This window comes from Gadus chalcogrammus, chromosome 6, assembly GCF_026213295.1.
Source record: "Gadus chalcogrammus isolate NIFS_2021 chromosome 6, NIFS_Gcha_1.0, whole genome shotgun sequence".
Lineage (NCBI taxonomy): Eukaryota > Metazoa > Chordata > Actinopteri > Gadiformes > Gadidae > Gadus > Gadus chalcogrammus.
In genome coordinates, this window is record NC_079417.1 from 25,740,631 (window position 1) to 25,760,240 (window position 19,610).

Below are 19,610 nucleotides of genomic sequence, written 5' to 3' on the forward strand. Positions count from 1 at the left end.
TACAATGACATGTTATGCATATAGTAGTTTAACGTGGGGAACCTGCTTAAGTTTAGCCTACTTTATCCCTTTATACCTTTAACAAAAAGACAGCAGATTATAATTCAAAGAATTAAAGACAGCAGATTAATAATTCAATTAATTTTATTGAATACATATTGTTATTGATCGCTTGCTGCATGTTTTCAAGGTCCTTTATGCGATAGAAAACAATTAATTAAAATAAATATTACTGATAGATACATGTAATTCTCAGGTACGTCATCACTCGGGGCAGAAAGAAGCAAACAACATCTACTAGCCTGTACAGTATAAAATATTTTGAAATATTTTCGGTGTGCATCTCCAACGTGTGCATCTCAAATGTGGCAGGTCATAAAGTAATGTAAGCATAGCTAGCACCTTAGAAAGCAGCTTTCATCTTAAAGTCAAATAATTAGATAGACAAAGGCTCAAATATGCAAAGGATATGTTTGGGAATATGTTGAGGGTGTGTCTGCAAGCCTTCCTGGCTATAGACGGGGGATTAGTAGGCTAACCACAACTAATAAACAATACATTGAAACTGGACTTTCTCATAGTCATTCTATAATGGTAGATGACTTTCTGCCTCGGATTGGCGTGCCCAGGCGCAATGTTTATAAACAAGAAACACATGTATAGTCAATTATGTTACCATTGTTTTCACTGGTTCTCTTCCTCCATTCTCAAAGCCTGAAACAGACAACACAAACTTGCTTGCATTTTCTGAATCTTTTGCACTAGAAAGCTTATTTGATGATAACAAAGAAAACTGACCTTGGGGTCTGGCTCTTCCACGCTCATGGCCTGATAGAATACAAAGGCAGAGTTACAACAGATATGTTTGGCGCATACTCAAGGGAATACAACATGCTGGTTTCGATACAGAAGGGAGTAGGGTGGACATGGGACTAATTTACGAAGAATGAAAGGCGGGGGGGGGGGGGCTTACTGAGGATGGGCAGAGCTGTTGTGGCAGCTCTTCATATGATGGGGGGGAATCTTACTGGTAATGACAGAGTTGGGGGGGGGGGCAGTGTGCTGTGTATGTTGTGAGGGGGTTTTACTTAGCTTGATATGACCATCCGCTTTCACTTCGTATGTGGTGGAACGAAATGAGAATTGAGCGGAGCCACTAGGCGATGCTGCCTGGCTAGGTCTTACTGTTGATGGCAATGATTTTACATGCAAAAGTCAGTATAGTGTGTTCATACTATTTTAATTATGTTACCCGGTATTTATTTCTGGTTAATGGACCCATGTTGCAGCAGCCAGTTTTTCAGGAAATAGCAAGGTAAGCACAGGTGTTAGTACTAATAAAAGCCAATAATCTTGTTGTCACGATGTCTACTTTTTCATCTATCAAATGTAAACGCAACCATCATCTGTGTTTATGACCAGGAATTCTATGAAAGGCAAACGTATTACCTCCATCTCCTCTAACTTGCGCTTCCTCAGATGCATCACAGTCTGCCGAGGACCTTTTAGGAGATCCCTGGATTCTTTGGTCCAGTGTGCAAAAAGCTTGCCATGGCTAAATGAGGGAGTGGCGGGAGATAAGAGTGGAAAATGCTAAAAAATAATCAGAAATGCAATGACTTGAAGCATGAATCCTGCTAATAAACGTTGAATCATGTGAGAATCTGTAAATGACCTAATGTTAAATAAGTACTTGTCCAGTTGTAAGTTCTCCATCAGCATGATGCACCACCACCTCCTAAGGGCTGGCATATCCACCTAAACATAAAATAGGTAGACTTATGACGTTTTTAAATATGTAGTTATTATAAATTCCATCACACTAAATATGAATGATCCTTCCTTACTATGGTGTAGTCGAATGGAGCATCAAGTGCAACGTACAAGGTCAACTGCACAAAAAAAACAAAACAAGGAAAGCATGAATGGGTGAACACACGAATGACAGCAAGACATGAAAACATTTAACTACGACTTACCATTATCATAAAGACTCCACAGTCATTCCCACTGGTTTGCAGAGGAAACCTCTAACAAAATAATACCACCATCCGCCTTGATTGCAATGGTGCCGATTGAAGTTTGCTATTACAAATAAATGCAGGCTGTAGGCAAGGCAAGGCAACTTTATTTATATAGCACTTTTCATACACAAGGCAGACTCAAAGTGCTTCACATATAAACATTGTTATACATTAAAATAAAATAATAGATAAGTAAAAGAAAACATATGCAAAGAAATGAGTAAAATAGAAAGTTAAAAAGGCTTTTTAGTAAGTAAAATTGAAAGTGCAATGTATTTAAGAAAGTGAGAAAATTAAATTGAAAATAAAGGGAAAGTTAAAAAGGCATTTTAGTAAAATAAAGCTAAAGTATTTAAGATTTAGCAGAAAGCTAAAGCAAACATAAAAGTCTTCAATCTTGTTTTGAAGGTGCTCAGAGTTGTAAAGCTTGATACAAATGAATATTACCCCATATCATACCTGAACATTAAGGTCATGGAACAATTTCCAATAGACATAGTCGGCCTCTAAATGTCCAAATGGGGCCTGGATACAGACATGGGTACAGTCTATTGTGCCTATAACATTGGGTATGCCTGATTATTTGTGTTTCGAGATGACCAGGGAAAGTGAAGAAAATATGCCGCTGAGAGCAAGGTACCCTGACAGGGATACCGTTTCCTTCGCCAGACCTTCTGCATCAACAACAACTCAAGAATGTCCCACACGCAAAGCAACACAGAGCTATGCAGACAGAGTAAAAAACGGTCAATGCTTGGGTACAGTGAGTGTGCTTCATAAAGTGTAGTTCCAGAAGACTACATAGGTAAACTATATGCTGGGCCTACTGAACCTGTGCCTCTCTCTATTCTCACCAGTGAATTACATCTGTCTCTGAAGACCCAGGGGCTATTGGTCTCCATGCTCTGAGTATAATCTGAGCACCTTCATCACCAGGGTCGTTGAGGAATAGACATGATTGTTGGTTCTAATTGTTATTTAGATGCACTTTTGAAGACAGTGGAGGTGCTAAAACACGATTATTTTAATTCATCCTTCTTTGGAGCTTTAGTAAACACGTACATTCATGCATGGTCCCATTGTGAGAAAAAGGTTCGGACGTGACAAAATTGATGTGTTTGCAAAGTGATGCAAAAATTGATGTGTTTCAGGGATTCTGTTTCTGAGCGACAAATATGTCTCAGTAGTGGAACGGATATCTCACTCAGATTAGGATTAGGGATTTCACTCGATCGGCCCGAGTGGAATAGCCCCATGGTCTGCCACATGTCGCTCCATGGCTGTCACCCCATCAACACCCTCACTGAAGGCAAGCAGTTCATTCTCAAAGGCAGGATTACTATTATTTTTCATTATCCTTTATATATTCAAGGGAGGCCATTGATAGCAGACTCTCTTTTTCAATGACACCCTGATTACAACATACAAATTAAAAAAAAATACAAATGTACAATAGATATAGGACAAATAACCAGAACAACATTTCAAGGCCTTGTCCATCAATAAAAGACAGTGTTGCTCCCTTCGGATTGTAAAGGGAGCGGCAGAACGACTGCTCAGAGTGTGAAGCAAGTGGTTGGTCTTTGTATACCTGGCAGCAGGCACACCAGGTTGGTCACACACACAGACCTTAGACTAACAGAACACATTGCCTAATCATTTCTCCCCATAGAGGGCAGTATTTGCATACACAACATAACTCACGTCATGATTATGATTTGTCACCAGACAGACAGCCCAGGAGGTGGGGCTGTTGTGAAAGATATGTTAATTCGGTGTCCTCCCCATTTTAACATTGCTGTCAGTGGAGCACGGACCCCTTTATTGAATCCATGCCTTTCACTCGATGATTAGAGAAGTGAACCATTCCTCTGGAGTCCGAGAATGATAATATATGAAAGGAATCTGGCTGGGATGGGGATTCAAACCATGTCTGAAAACTGTTTAGCAATTAAAACATTCCTCGACAACTTCTCTCCATAGGTTATACGAGTGACACCTGTGTTAATCCTACGATGTTACGAAGGGTCTACTGAACCTTGTACCCTCTCTGTTGCCCATTTGGAAAGTCAGTTTTTTGTTATATTGAGTCCGCATGATGTTTGATGATTTATTTTATGTTTCAATGGTCCCTGTTGTAGCCTACTGTGCGAAAGTTATTTATGGTTTGTTTCATGGTAACAAAAATAGTTTATATAATCTATAAAGTCTTACAATTATATTATCTGTATAATTTAATGTTCATGTTTAGCTTTACAGATCCCCCTCTTTATTCAAACAAAAAGCTTCTTTGGTGTTCAGGTTGGGGAACCTCTTATCTCATGCCAAAGTGGTGTCAATAAATAAAGAATAAATAATTATAATATTGTAAACTATAAACAGCTATAGAAACTGTTGCTTTAAAACAATGTGTTTACTTTTAAAGCATGCTTTTGACTTATTAGGCCTATTCTTATTTTGAGTGCCTCTACCTAGTTAAAAAAAAAATCAGAATAAGGCTTTAATATGATGGTACAAAATGTAATCCATTTGATCCATTATCGATGTTTAGTACTTTATTTTTAACCCTAACCCATTGGCCTATATTTCTTTTATATTCCATTGAGGCCTGCTATGCGTTTTATTTTAAGACTTTAGGAACGTGTTTATACTTTCCTCGATCAATTCCAGCAAAGGCAATGACCATACGCATCTATACACGCGTGCATTTAAATTATATCTATTTATTAATTACCATATGCACGCATGCAGTAGCCTACATATCTATTTACTAATTACCATATGCATAATCTATACACGCATTTAGTAAATATCTATTTACTCATTATTACCATATGCATCATCTATACACTCATGCAGTAAATATCTATTTACTAGGCAGCATTTGCATCACAGCAGTTGGGAAACGATGGCGCGATCACGCGCGATCGCCAGTCTCCTCCCTGGATACACCCCCAACGTCCGTTGTCTAGGAAACCTCGCGTGGTTCGCGACCTGATTGGCTGAGATCTCAAGTGACGTAGTAGCGTGCCATCACTTCATATGCTCGCACTGGACGCTCTACTGGGCTGATCTGCCAACCGCCAGCGCGTGAGGAGCCGCGACTGCTGTCCTGACTGTGGTATTAATAATATATAGTATTAAAGATATATTATTATTATCCCAGTCGCAGTGTTGCACGCATTTAAGAACTATTGCTGGTTGCAATACAAGGGACACTGGAATTTAGCCCCTAAATCTTTGGTCGACAGTCAATCCTTCTCGGTTCGCTAAATCTCTGACCCTTTGTGAGTAAGTAAATCCTCTAAATTCTCTTTAAACTGTAGTTTATTTGGGCTTGAGGTATTATATAAATGACCCAAGGCATATGTGCATTGAAGTTATATTGAGCTAAATTAACATTATTAAGACCAGGCGTATCTTCCGAATCAAAGCCACTGAAATTAATCCAGTTATATTGAGTCTGCCTATTGAATAGGCATTGACACTGCTGCATTGATCAGATAAATCAGAACAATGACATTATTCTTTTGTCGGTTATTTTTGGACTTGGTGTTAATATCATTGGCCTATGTTAGAATTGATGTCATTAAAAAAAGTTTAAAAGTTAAAACAAGTTCGTTATATTAAGCTAGTTGTATATTGCTTATCATTAATATTACTTCAGCATATTTCGTTGTCCAAATCAAAATAAGTTCACACTATTTTTAGTTATTGCTGCCTTATTGTTCCTAACAATATATATTTGTTGTATTGCAGCGACATCATGCTGACCCGCCTGTTCCGCATGCATGGCATGTTCGTGGCCTCGCACCCCTGGGAGGTGATCGTCGGCACGGTTACCCTCACCATCTGCATGATGTCCATGAACATGTTCACAGGGAACGATCAGATCTGCGGCTGGAACTTTGACTGCCCAAAGACAGAGGAGGTGGGTCGAAGTAGTAAGATGTGTATTGAACTGGGGACATTAATTCAAAATATTGAATTAGTATTGATTGATTATTTTCCATCCTTCCAGCAAATTCTCAGCAGTGACATCATCATCCTCACCATCACGCGCTGCATCGCCATCATCTACATTTACTTCCAGTTCCAAAACCTACGACAGCTGGGCTCCAAATACATCCTGGGTATGCATGGAGGATAAGCTGTTTGCACTATAGCTTGACAGTATACTGTGAAATATGGAAGTTGAAAGCACAAAAGGCGAGAGACACACAGTGACACACAGTGACCTGTGTGACTTTTCTACCCAAGGTATCGCGGGCCTCTTCACCATATTCTCCAGCTTTGTGTTCAGCACCGTCGTGATACACTTCCTCGACAAGGAGCTCACAGGCCTCAAGTAAGAACCGTTTTGGAACCGCGTCGAACAAGACTGAGTATCTCGGGTGTAAACCTGAAGTCCTAATTGATTTGATTCTTCTTTTTCTATCCAGCGAAGCGTTGCCATTCTTCTTGCTCCTCATCGACCTCTCCAAAGCGTGTGCACTGGCAAAGTTTGCTCTGAGTTCCAACTCTCAGGTACTTTTCAAAGGATAACTTACTTCCAGTTGTAGGACAAGGCAGTGCAGTTGCTGGGATACAAGACATCTAGAAAGATAATAGCCAGGATAATGTGACATAACATAAACATGAACGTACAAGGCATTATGGAGTGTAGTGCTGAGCCATCACATTATAATCCCAAAGTTATGGGATTGTTATGTGATGGTCGCAATCGGTCACATTTCAACTAGCTCGTAGCTCAAAATAACCCGGACATATCTCTCGCCATATATACTGATCGATAGGGATTATAAATTATGTTATTTATAAAATAACATCCTATAGTGCTAAATTCCAAAAATAAGAAAAATGCTGGCTAGCCAGTTCCTCTGTCTTTGTTAAAATAGATCTTACCATCGAAACTCCCAAAACCCCTCCCACTCACACCACCCAGCCAGCCCAGCTATGCTGGTCTGCGTCACACAGTTGCACAGCCAGTTAGAGTCGCCTCGACAGCCTTCTCAATGGGAGGGTTGAAATGCCACTTTAATTAAATCAGTTTCCCATTTTTCTGAATCCATTTCTAATAGTCACAAACGCACAACAATAGAAAGGTGTGTTAGAGGCCCATGAATCTCTGTATTATTAAATGTTCATTGGTGACCTATGCCCTAAGGATGAGGTGCGGGATAACATTGCGCGTGGCATGGCTGTCCTGGGCCCGGCCTTCACTCTGGATGCAGTGGTCGAGTGCCTGGTGATCGGGGTGGGCACCATGTCAGGTAACCACAGCAACCTCTTATTTACCATCTGTTTTTTTATCCTAATCCATATTTCCTAAACCTTCAATTTTGTAAGATATGAGGATAATATCCAACGTTATATTTTTGCAGGGGTTCGGCAGTTGGAAATCATGTGCTGCTTCGGGTGCATGTCTGTCCTGGCCAACTACTTTGTGTTCATGACCTTCTTCCCTGCATGCGTTTCCCTGGTGCTGGAGGTAAGGCTTCTGTTCTGTGTGGTTGTCGTCCATGGATATCTCCTCATGTGTTCTATACTCTGTGTGTGTGCGTGTGTGTGTTGATCTGGATTGTTTTGGTTGTTAATCAGCTGTCCAGAGAGAACCAAGAGGGCCATCCAATCTGGCAGCTGAGCCACTTCAACAAGGTGATGGAGGAGGAGGACAACAAGCCCAACCCCGTCACCCAGAGAGTAAAGATGATCATGGTAAGCCCCATATGTTTCAATGCGGGAAGGTGGTGGAGGAGATAGGCTGCTTCACAGTGTATTAATGCACTTTTAAAACGTCTCAGAATCTGCCTTTGCATATATTTATTACAATACACATCATGGTTCAGTTTACTTAGAGCCATACATTCTCATTCTACATACAAATTGGTGCGCTAAAGCTATGTTAGGGTAATTGTTTTGAGGTTGTATTTGTATTTTGTGAACGCAAATGTAGTGTAGAAAAAAAGAAGAAGGAACTGAATGAATGGAATCCTGCATTTGTGTGAATTCTGATCCGTCCACGTCTCTGTCTAGTCTCTAGGACTGGTGATGGTGCACGCTCACAGCCGCTGGATCGCTGAGCCGTTGAATATCCACACCACCATGGATGTTGAGGTGGGCATGAGCTTTGGCCATGACTCCCCAAGAAGAATCCACCCTGAGACCCCCCTCTGGCAGTTCTACCTTGCACGGTCAGCCCCCCAATTATATTATATATGGATATGGATATAAATATATAGAATGGCAGTCAATGGCATTACTAGCATATAAAATACATGCACTATATATTGGGTTATGTAACAATTAGATTCAAAGGTCATCATCATATGTTTGGTGTGATCTGATAGTATAAATAAATTCATGAAATGATATTGAATTGTAATCATAGCCACATAAAAGTTGGTCATAGCAAATAACAGAGTTCACTGAGAAATTCAATTCAACGGCATTCAACATTGGGAACATAAAAATAATTTCCCTCGAAACCCATTGATTGGCTCTGAGTTCCAGGTTTCCTTTGCGGTGTCCGGTGCACTAAATCAAACCGTTGTGCCCCAACAGGATGATCACCATGGACGTGGAGCAGGTGATCTGCCTGGGACTGGCCCTCCTGCTGGCCGTCAAGTACATCTTCTTCGAGCAGGTGGAGATGGAGTCCACGCTGTCCCTGAAGAACCTCATGAGCATGTCTGCCCCGGCGGCTGCCAACCGCCACGCCGCAGAGTCCTGCCACCGGATGGAGCCTACCGTGCGCCCCACCGCTTCCCCCGCCCAGGACAATACACAGAAGTTAGCCCCGCTGCCGGTGATCAAGGAAGAGGAAGGTACTGGGAAACTGTAACTCTCATTCATAAAACGGTTCGGTATCACAATATCAACTCTTTTAAGCAACTTCTGATGCCTCCGTAAGAGGATACGTTAGATTATAATATACAGTCCATCGTCATAGTGCTGGTAACATGTGTTTCAAAGACACCGTGCTCTGCCCCTTTTCTCTCCAGACGAGATGATTCGACCCCTCCCTGCCCCGAAGGTCCAGCCCCTCCCGGTCCCCCAGGTCCAGCACCAGACCCAGAGCATCTTCTTCCTGGGGGACGGCAAGGCCGGGGAGGGCTCTCAACCGCAGACTCCCAACGCAGAAGCGAGTGCCCCTTCCTTTCCCAGCGAGCCCCGCCCTCTGGATGAGTGTTTGGCGATCCTCAAGAACCCTGAGGTAGGTAAACACGGGTTCATGTTCAATGTGAGGCTGCAGATCAGGTCCCTGAGTCAGTATGAGTCACCTGTTTGAATAAATGTCAAATGGGAAAAGGGAAGGAGCATTTGCGAATATAAATATCCTGTCAGCAGGATTTGGATAACGATATAATTAACTTTTCCCCTTCTCAGTTAATCAGGAGTCTGGGGTGGCCATAGTGACAGAGTTGTAATGAGCTTAGTCTCTCCCATCCTTAAGCTAAACCAATTAGCCATGATACTAGTGGAATGCAGAACTGACCTATCCATACATATAATCCTATATAAAGCTACACCAATTTCCTCAGATCCTTTGTTTGTGTGTCCGGGTGTGCCCTGATTCCCTGTGATTGTGTCCCTACAGATGGGTGCCCCTTTCCTCAGCGACGCGGAGGTGGTGCAGCTGGTCAACTCTAAACACATCCCCTCCTACAAGCTGGAGGCGCTGATGGAGCGGCCCGAGAGGGGCGTGGCCATCCGCAGGCAGATGATATCCGCTAAGCTCCCAGTGCCTGCTGCCCTGTCGTCCCTGCCCTACACAGACTACGACTACTCCAACGTACGCTCAAGCACACTAGTCCATGGATTGGCTCCTCCCTCTTTGTGTGTTCGCATTACGCTGCTTGTGTCTAGGAGAAGGGTGGCCAGTCCACGTTTTATTGAGATGCAAGATCACAGAACTATCCCCTAAGATGAGATTTCATTTTGTGTGTTTTGATTTTAGTGTTACCCTTCATTCTCCCACACACGCACAATATAACAGAATAATTCTCACAGTTTTGGCCTTGTCATCTCATCCTGTGTTCTGTGTTGACAGGTGATCGGCACCTGCTGTGAGAACGTGATTGGCTACATGCCCGTGCCAGTCGGTGTGGCCGGACCACTTCACCTGGACGGAAAGCAGTTCCAGGTCCCCATGGCAACGACCGAGGGCTGTCTGGTGGCGAGCACCAACCGTGGGTGCCGAGCTATCGCTGTGAGTGATAGTCGTCGCCTCCTCAGCCCATACGCTCCCAAGTCAATTCACTTGGGAGCAAAATGTCCCATATCGCACCAATCTCACAAAGGGCTGTTTTCCTCGTTTGCGGTTCACAGTTGGGCGGCGGTGCCAGCAGTCGTATCCTAGCCGACGGCATGACCCGGGGTCCCGTGGTCAGGCTGCCCTCGGCGTGCCAGGCCGCCCAGGTCAAAGGCTGGCTGGAGAGTGCAGAGGGGTTTCAAGCCACCAAAGAGGTGTTCGACAGTACCAGCAGGTGAGGGTGAACACCGCACAGCGGACTCAGGCGTTGAGGATTCTAACAGGACACGCTAGTGCCACCGTCACCTCAGACTATCTAACACCCTCCAGCGGGAAACGAATCTACCAATATATAATAGTGTTGTGTATAAAAAAACACAGTCATTGTGCACCTTGAAACTGGAGAGATCATTTAGGTTATGAACAGGAACACATTATACTGCCTATGGCGTGTAATAGGTAACTGAAACTGCTCATATCCATTATTCTATTTGTATAGGTTTGCCCGTCTCCAGAAGTTGCAGATCTGTCTGGCCGGGCGGAACCTTTACATCCGATTTCAGTCGAGGACCGGGGACGCCATGGGCATGAACATGATCTCCAAGGTCAGTTTCAGTTTCTGTATTCATTTGGTGATGGGTTAAGAATTAAATAAATAAAGTTACATTTAGGTAACTGGTAGACAAGGTGCTGTAGGGAAGGATTAAGAGCTATAATTGGACTGTAATTTAGTGATTTCCAGCTAGTTTCTGACAAATCAGGGCACCTCTTCCATTAAGGGTTTTTGGAATCCATCTAGCCTGTCAATCACAGGTGTGTAAAGGGCAACACTTCTTAGAGATGGACGGCACTTTTTTGCTTTTATTTTCTAAATCTTGCTCTCTTCTCCTGTCTTCTGCTTCATCTCTCTACAACTTTGTAATCTTACATACAGCAGTTTTGATTTGAATGTATTTATTTAGTGATCTGTTCTGAATAAAATATAGTAAATGACCTGCTCATCCTTTATGAATGCATGCCAGAAATTAAAAACATTGTGAATAAAATGAAACATAGTGTGCCAACATTTCTTTAACTGCTGTCTTGCGTGACCCTCCGTGTTCTGCAGGGAACCGAGCAGGCTCTGTCTCGTCTCCAGGAGGAGTTCCCTGAAGTGCAGGTTCTAGCGGTCAGTGGAAACTACTGCACCGACAAGAAGCCTGCCGCTATCAACTGGATCGAAGGCCGGGGCAAGTCCGCTGTCTGTGAGGCAACCATCCCTGCTAAGGTAGTCCGAGAGGTAAGAGCAGCCCTGAAGCATCGGCTAACCCACATGACACCAACAGCAAACATGGAACTAATCTAGGACTGATTAATGACATTATGGCATTATTTATTTTCAGATTTTGAAGACCACGACTGCATCCCTCGTGGACGTGAACATCAACAAGAACCTGGTGGGCTCGGCCATGGCAGGCAGCATCGGGGGCTACAACGCACACGCCGCCAATCTGGTGGCTGCCATCTACATCGCCTGTGGACAGGTACACACCGCTCCTCACTCAGGGCTGTTCCAGTGCTGCAAATCGTTGTACAGATGGAATCATTATTCACCATGACTGTTGACTGAGGGAAATGTTGTAAGTCAACATTTAACAGACACTATTTGTTATATAATGTGAGGACGGGCTATAGTTTAAACATTATACCCTATATTAGTGCATTACTGCATTAGTGCTCAGAAATCCTGTATGTATCGGCAGTTTCAGTCAATAAACACAAAAATATTTTTATAAATATTTATCATTCGAACCCTATCCTAAATAAGACGTGAAGTTGATGAAGAAATTAATAATATACCCTTTTACTAAAACCCCTAGGACCCAGCTCAGTCTGTTGGCAGTAGTAACTGCATCACCCTGATGGAGCCCTCAGGCCCCATGGGCGAGGACCTGTACATCAGCTGCACCATGCCCTCCATCGAACTGGGAACCGTGGGAGGCGGGACCAACCTGCCCCCTCAGCAGGCTTGCCTTAAGGTACACCACCACACATACACACTCTGTTCTTTAGGTACATTATCTGTGATCCATCCATGACTATCTCTCTATCAATCTCCTCACTTTCATTAACTTGTCTGCAATCCAAATTGCCCCTAGGGGACATTAAAGACTTACTGTACTCTTCTCTACGACTACCTTTCACGCCATCTAAATGACATCGATTTGTGCATTGGCTCTAGATGCTAGGCGTTCAGGGAGCGTGCCATGAGTGTCCAGGAGACAATGCCCGGCAGCTGGCCAGAGTGGTGTGTGCGACGGTGCTCGCAGGAGAGCTGTCACTCATGGCGGCGCTGTCGGCAGGCCACTTGGTGAAGAGCCACATGACACACAACAGGTAAGCAGAGGCACTTCTTCCAACTGAAGATGGTATCGGTTTGTTGGGGAGCGTTTCTAACGAGCGTGCTTGTTTCTTGTTTTGGCAGATCCAAGGTGAACTTGCAGCAGGCCCCCGGGACATGCACACAGAATGCCTCTTGAGAATGTGCCCAATATTGTCTTCGCTTGTCCAAGTTGGGTTCGCTCTGGATTGTTCTTTTTGCAAATGACGCAGATGTTTCTACACGAGACCATCAAGGAATGTGATCGCTGAACATATTTGAACCTTTTTAATATTTAAAAAGGATTTTATTGTTAAAAATGATTCGCACAACTTTTTGAAATGATCGTGTCAACACTGCAATATTTGTTACAAAAAAGTGGATGTTCTGGAACAGTCCCTGACAGTGACCTGAGGAGCTGTCTGCACTTCTTTATGAGACATGACAACTCGAAAGAATGGAAAGAAAGTACATTATTTTGTTGTTCTTCATATGGTTGGTTTTGCAAAAACACTGCTCTTCTTTGAGTTGAAAAGGAAGGGCTGATCTGAAGACACCATTGGCAGTTGTTCTTATGTGATATATGCTTGCATAAACTAACTGTTGAATGGTTTGGCTTTGTCAGTTGTGGATGATTGCTGCAGTAAGGTTTCGATGTACGAAGAGTCACAGGAGTTTTAATGCAACACATTTGACTGTGTTCATTTCATTATCACTAAGCTTTTTAAAAAATATATTTTGTAATAAACACAAGAACTTGACTACAATTCCTTCACTAAGATGTTTTCACAAATTGTTTGCTACAGTTTAAAGTAGTTACATAATTATTATGCCATTTACACTGGACACCAGGACTTTAATTGAGGAAAATGTGTTTGTATTCTACATACATTTACGTTGAAGTTGACCACATGACCCTAAAGATTTACTTTGATGGGACAAACCCAGGGAGAAAAACGACCGCATCCTGACCACACAGGACCAGCCTTCTCTTGTTAAGGTATCATGCCAAACCATGGCCATTTTCAGATATCTTCTAAGGACCTGTGTTGGCTGGGATCACCCTGGCAGATAAAAGGTGTAATGTAACTGGTAGCTGCTCATGGATGATCTGGATTAGTGAAAGTTGGACTCAAATTAGATTACAGAGCAGCTTTGACTCTCTCCCCTTGACTTAGGTGTCCCTTCACTGTGCAGACCAGTGGACTCTCTCAGGCTTGTGACACACTTTCCACCGTCACAAACTCAGACGATGAGTCCTCCCTCACCAGAGGAGCTGCGAGCCAATCGATGGTGAGCTGAGTGCATCTCACCAGTGGCACTGCAATCTGATTGGCTGTCTCTCAGGAGAGCACTCGGAAGGTTCATGAATAATTAATTCTTTACCTGCTTTGACTTTGGGTATTATGACAACCATGGCATATATAGCTCAAAAGGTCAAAGGTAAGAAAAGCAATATTTGCTATGCTTACCTTTGGTTTGTCAATCCGTAAGAGACAGAATGTACAGAACCCAGTATTTATGTTACAGTCAGCAAGAAAATATGGCACAGTCAGCAAATATAAGCTTCACAATAGATATGGTTAAAATAAACATTCTAATAATAAATAAGTATACGTAAAGAACACCAGTTCAACAAGCCTTTAGTAGTGCAGCGCCTGAAAGCATCAGGGGTATACATTCCTTATGCAATGTCAGTAACATTGCATAAGGTGTGTATTCCCCAGATGCAAAAATGTACAAGTTGTATAGGGGTAAGGGTAACATTATGCTACCCCTGTACAACTTTTGTAAATGTTTTTTGTAAAATGGGCAAAGCGATCAATACAATGGATTACAACAGATGGATCACTTCATAATCTGTGGAAATCTGATAATTTAAACTGAGTCTTATGTCTTTTATATTTAATGTGCATTGTCCGTGTGCATTTCTACAACACATCCGTAGATCATCAGTGCTGTACATCTGTCCAGCACTTTTCCCTTTGTTTTGTTTTTTTAATCAAAATCAACTTGAACTTCATCCAAAGGCAAATAATTGTGTTTATATGGATGTGGGGGTTCATGAATTTGACCAATTTTTTTTTTCTTACATAGCACAACCATGTTGTGAATTGATTTCATGATTAGAAAACTACAATTCTAAATTTTTTTAAAATAGAAGAGAAGATATAATAACATGGGGCCATGTATAGGATTCCATTCACATGATGTAGGCTAGTGTAAAAGTAAATCATTGAGAATATCCATGCAACACAGAAAAAGGGCTATTTGAATAGGGTTTGTCGACCGATGGTGGTTGGAGATGATTTATTCGAGGGCAGAAGCAAGATTGTTGTTTTAATTTATGAAGGACATATAGTTCAGTTTGGAACGCAGCCGTGAACCTTTTCCCCGGTCCTGTAGGCGGCGGTAGACACCAGGTCTCTGGGTTGCATCCCGATTGCAACACTATACTCAAACATAATTATCTTACTTAGAATAAGCGTTAACTATTTAATTAACGTACAAAACGGATGTTTATCAAATAATTATATAATACTATAATGCTAGTAGAATGAGTAGAGTTTCATTAAATTTGGTCTACCTTCAGTGAAAGACTCATTCATTCCGACAACGCAGGCTTCTTACCATAGTGAAGCAGATGTAAACAGAAGCAATTGCAAAATGTGCATAAATATTTGGTAAGATTATATATGACCCAACGTCGTACCGCTCCTCCGGTCCTGCAGGCGGCGGTAGGCAGCAGGTCTTTGGTTTGCATCACGAATGCAACACCAACACAAACAACAATACTTCAGCCTCTGCTCTTTAGTTTTGGGAAGGCGATACCAGTCGTGTGGTATTCAATCGAACTACAATATATGTATTCAATATGTTTAGGATTCCTAGTAAGCGGTTCTTTATCTGTCAGCGTGTCTGCAGACAGATTATGCGGACAGAGACAGCAGACCTCAGTGTGCAGAGACCTCAGGTAGGAACCTGCATCATACTGCGTTGACTGGGCCACTGATGGTTATTGCTGACCCCCAGATCGTCCTAACACACACAATGACATGTCTTCTTTCAGTGCAACACACTGGCGAGCTGTTCGTTTGTTCGTCCTCTGAATGAAGGTCTGCTGAATCATGAACGTTGGAGTCCTCAGCGGTCAGAGGAAGTGAGTTAACCACCTACTCGTAACATTACGTCATTTTTTTATGTGTTCTAAATATTGTTTGAACACCTCTTCAACAAACATGTAAGGAGAATGCAAACTCTGTTTTACTTTGAGTAATATCTTTACCAATAATGAACAATATGTCAGTCCTTGCTTCGGCGTGTTCCTGGAGATCTGTGGAAGAGAAATGTACACGTGACATTCCCAACCCTTGAAGAACAGTCCGCTGTGCAGAAAAGGTATAATTAAAATGACTAAATCAATTGTAAATATAACCGCATGCGGTGATTAACGGGGCCCAAGCAAAATGAAAAGTCCAGAACACACTAATGGAAGATATATAAATATGACATAATTATGAAGGAAAGATGTTGATGTTCCCCTTAATGCCATACTGTGCCTCGGCTTTCAGGTGACTGGGATGCAGAGCAATGGCCGAATATCATGTTCAGCATTGTCTAATCGGGGTTCGAACACTCAAACTAAAGATCACCAGTACAAGGCATTATCCCATTGAGCCACTGACACATCTGAAATGTAGCCTCATTGTCATGGTGAAAATGTCTATTGATAAGCACACAACATCCAGAAAACTCCAAGCAAACAAGAAATATTAATATGACAAAGTTAATTATGAAGGAAACGAAGAAGTTCCCCTTAAAGCCATACTGTTTCTTGCAGTCAGATTCTTGGAAACTAATGAGCCGGAATGTTGACTGCCTAATGAATTTCAGGTGCTGTTCAATGTTGTGTTTCTTAAATTAGTGGGAATGACAGAAGGTTGTGTTCAGTTTGCTCACAATGCTCTAATCGGGATTCGAACACTCAACTTAAGGATCACCAGTACAAGGCATTGTCCCATGTAGTCACTGACATTCCTGAACTGCATGAAGCCTCATTCACATGGTCAAAATGTCTATTGATAAGCACACAACATCAAGAAAACTCTAAGCACACACAAGAGAATTAAGGGCTTTCTTAAAAGAGTACAGATCTGAAAATGTGCACTGTTAATGGTAACCACCTAATGATAGCCAGTAGTTTTAAAATACCAAAATGGTCATATAGGCAAAATGGGTTGAGACTGTTGATGTTTAGCTTTTCTATGAAATTGTGGGAAAAGTAAACATTTTTAGAGCAGAGAACCAGGGTGAAAAAGATGCATCTGATTTTAGAGATTAATATGATGAAAGAATTTTGAGTCCAGGTCAATCTCGTAAGGAGAAATTAGGCTAGTTCATAATTTTTTTAAATAGCGCCACCTTTGGGTGCAGTACCACAATTTGGGTTTATTAGTAGTGAGTGGTATTGGTATCCCTCTAATAATAGTTGTATGTTGTTTTTTTTATATAGTAACTTTATTGGCCGATATTTCTCCAATGAAACAAATTCTATTAGATGATTTTTGTGAGGCTTGGACTAAAGATTTTATGTGCCGATTTTGGTGAAATTTTGATTATTTGTGTAGCCTGTGAATCTTTTTATCATGTTTAGCTTTAATATGAAATTGTGGGAAAAGTGGGGGTTTTATAAATGCGTCTGATTTTAGAGATTAATATTCTGAAATAATTTTGAGTCCAGGTCAATCGGATGAGGAGAATTAAGCCTAAATCATGATTTTTTACAATAGATTAGCTGCACCTTTGGTTGCAGTTCTTCAAAATTTCAAGAGTTTTCGACTTGCGGTATAGGCTGCAGTATGACTTTTACAGAATTTGAGGGGGAAAAAAAACATTCTCGGACCCCTAATAAATGTGAATTACGAACAACTGAAGTGACCAGATATGAATGGAAAAACACTAAATATGTTTTTAGTTTTTGCTAGAAATTTGTTTGTCTGGATTAGTGGATTGGCAGGAAGACTTAAACCTTCTCTGTCTTTTCACTCCTCACCATGGTTAATTCAGAGTGTTTTGCCTTCACAGGGACTTCTCGGAGGCGGTGTACGAGAAGCTGGCCGACGAGACGCTGGACGCGCTGGTGGATTTCTTCGAGGACCTGTCGGATGAGCCCTTCACCGGGGAAGACTACGATGTTGAATTCTCTGTGAGTCTGCATGTTGGTCATCTTAAGGCCCGTTCAGCACGACACAGACAGGACTTAAGTTCAAACTTAAAACTCAGCCAAACAGCGTACAGGGCTGATTGACAGCTGTAAAACTTGGATAAGGTGTGCACTAAATAATCCTGATGTGTCGCATTACTTTACGTTAGTGTTTAAGGTCTGGTTGTTTTGGCGTGTAAAGTTTAAGGTTCAACTGCTCATATTGCATACAATTCTGAAACGGATAGTTTACTCATGTCACGCTTCATCTTTATCATCTGACTCGATTTTAAATGTCTATTTTTAGAATATACAAAAATGCTCTTAATGTAGGGATATAGTCAATGGAAAAATCTGTTGATCTGACACAGACACCCCAACATTGGATAGTTAATTAGAACAGAATAACTAAATAGAAACATGCTACATATTACATTAGGTACAAAGGTCTACTGTTGTGTCAGCTTGAATCTTGGTAAATGCAAGTATTTGTTTCCGTCGGCCTCCCCCAGAGTGGTGTGTTGACGGTGAAGATAGGTGACCATGGGACCTATGTAATCAACAAGCAGACTCCTAACAAACAGATCTGGCTCTCATCTCCCACCAGGTAGGACCACTCCTTATTTGGCTGAACAGATCGATAGAGAAAAAGCCTTTTTTGTTATTCAAATGCTTGGAACCCCACATCACTTCAATGTGTATTAATGTCAATTCATGTGCACACGCAGTGGACCCAAGCGCTACGACTGGACCGGAGCTTGCTGGATGTACACACGCGATGGTGTCACACTCCACCAGCTTCTCTCCAAAGAGTTCTCGGCCATCTTTAAATTGAACATGGATTTGTCCACACTGCTTCATTCGTGATAACTCTCGGTTTCACTCTCTGCCCCACTCCCATCTGCCCCTAAAAACACTCTTACACTGAGTATCAAAAAATGCAATTGCTTCATATACAATACACCTGATATTTCAGGACCAAAAATGTGATTGGACCTGAAATATCAGTCATGTATGGGTAATTATGGCTGGTGCCTACTGTAGTGCTGATGGCAAGGTTGTGATGGTTCATTGAAGTTAAATATGTAAGAATATGAGGGGAATATTCATCATTTTTAAAATAAGAATGGAAAATGCTACTATGTTACTGTATCTGTTTTTGTCTTCTCTGATGAAATATTTATTAAACTGTTTTGCAGGACATGTAGGTAAGTTGAATATTTTCAGCATAGACAGAATTAGAAACATTTTGAAAGTCTGGGCTTGTAAGTAAAAATAACTGCACCTTTTATCTGTAAGGGTATCTATTTGTCTTTGTATGAACTATACGGCCATGGATATTATATTATGTAGACGATTTTTTATTGAGATATTGGCTTTATATTATCATAATGCTATATATTTTATGTCAAATGTATTATAATTTTTCATTAAAGATGTACTGTGAAGACTTAATACCTGCTTTCTATTTACTTCTTAAATATTGATGCTTGTATAAAAGCAATAAGGCCTACAGTCATATAAAATAACTGGTGCTCTTGTCTTCATGTACCTCGCAGAGGAAGCCTGGTAGCATGACTTCATTAAACGGTCTGCTGACCACTTGGTCAGAGTGGACCTCAAAGTCCTTTTTTCGAATTTTTGCAATTTTTTATTTATTCAGTGAACATTATGAAATTTTGTCTATGACGGTAGACCTTATAGTTTACACTATTGTTGCAAAGTGGGCTCTATGGTTTGGCCTACACCGTTGCAAATCCTTTTTGCAAA

At 41.6% G+C, this 19,610-nt stretch overlaps 2 protein-coding genes across 4 annotated transcripts; both read left to right on the forward strand.

The window, feature by feature from the left end:
* Window positions 1-5,081: 5,081 nt before the first annotated feature.
* On the forward strand, window positions 5,082-13,430 carry LOC130383979 (3-hydroxy-3-methylglutaryl-coenzyme A reductase-like). Of its 2 annotated transcripts, none has more exons than XM_056591925.1 (20): window positions 5,082-5,315; window positions 5,784-5,955; window positions 6,046-6,157; window positions 6,285-6,372; window positions 6,467-6,551; window positions 7,192-7,297; window positions 7,409-7,515; window positions 7,626-7,742; window positions 8,061-8,218; window positions 8,589-8,851; window positions 9,029-9,240; window positions 9,625-9,819; window positions 10,078-10,236; window positions 10,356-10,513; window positions 10,778-10,883; window positions 11,387-11,557; window positions 11,661-11,801; window positions 12,138-12,296; window positions 12,500-12,654; window positions 12,743-13,430. In XM_056591925.1, exons 2-20 carry the CDS (start codon window positions 5,791-5,793, stop codon window positions 12,795-12,797), a joined length of 2,712 nt encoding a protein of 903 aa, XP_056447900.1. In that variant the 5' UTR covers window positions 5,082-5,315; window positions 5,784-5,790; the 3' UTR covers window positions 12,798-13,430. The 2 variants fall into 2 exon arrangements, with proteins under 2 accessions (XP_056447900.1, XP_056447901.1); XM_056591926.1 differs by having other exon boundaries at window positions 5,082-5,311.
* A 1,926-nt stretch (window positions 13,431-15,356) lies between these two features.
* LOC130383980 (frataxin, mitochondrial-like) lies at window positions 15,357-19,520 on the forward strand. Of its 2 annotated transcripts, XM_056591927.1 has the most exons (6): window positions 15,360-15,611; window positions 15,708-15,797; window positions 15,945-16,036; window positions 17,723-17,843; window positions 18,353-18,447; window positions 18,569-19,510. In XM_056591927.1, the coding sequence occupies exons 1-6, from the start codon at window positions 15,513-15,515 to the stop codon at window positions 18,705-18,707; spliced, it is 636 nt and encodes a 211-aa protein (XP_056447902.1). In that variant the 5' UTR covers window positions 15,360-15,512; the 3' UTR covers window positions 18,708-19,510. The 2 variants fall into 2 exon arrangements, with proteins under 2 accessions (XP_056447903.1, XP_056447902.1); XM_056591928.1 differs by lacking the exon at window positions 15,945-16,036 and having other exon boundaries at window positions 15,357-15,611; window positions 18,569-19,520.
* The last annotated feature ends 90 nt before the right edge of the window (window positions 19,521-19,610 follow it).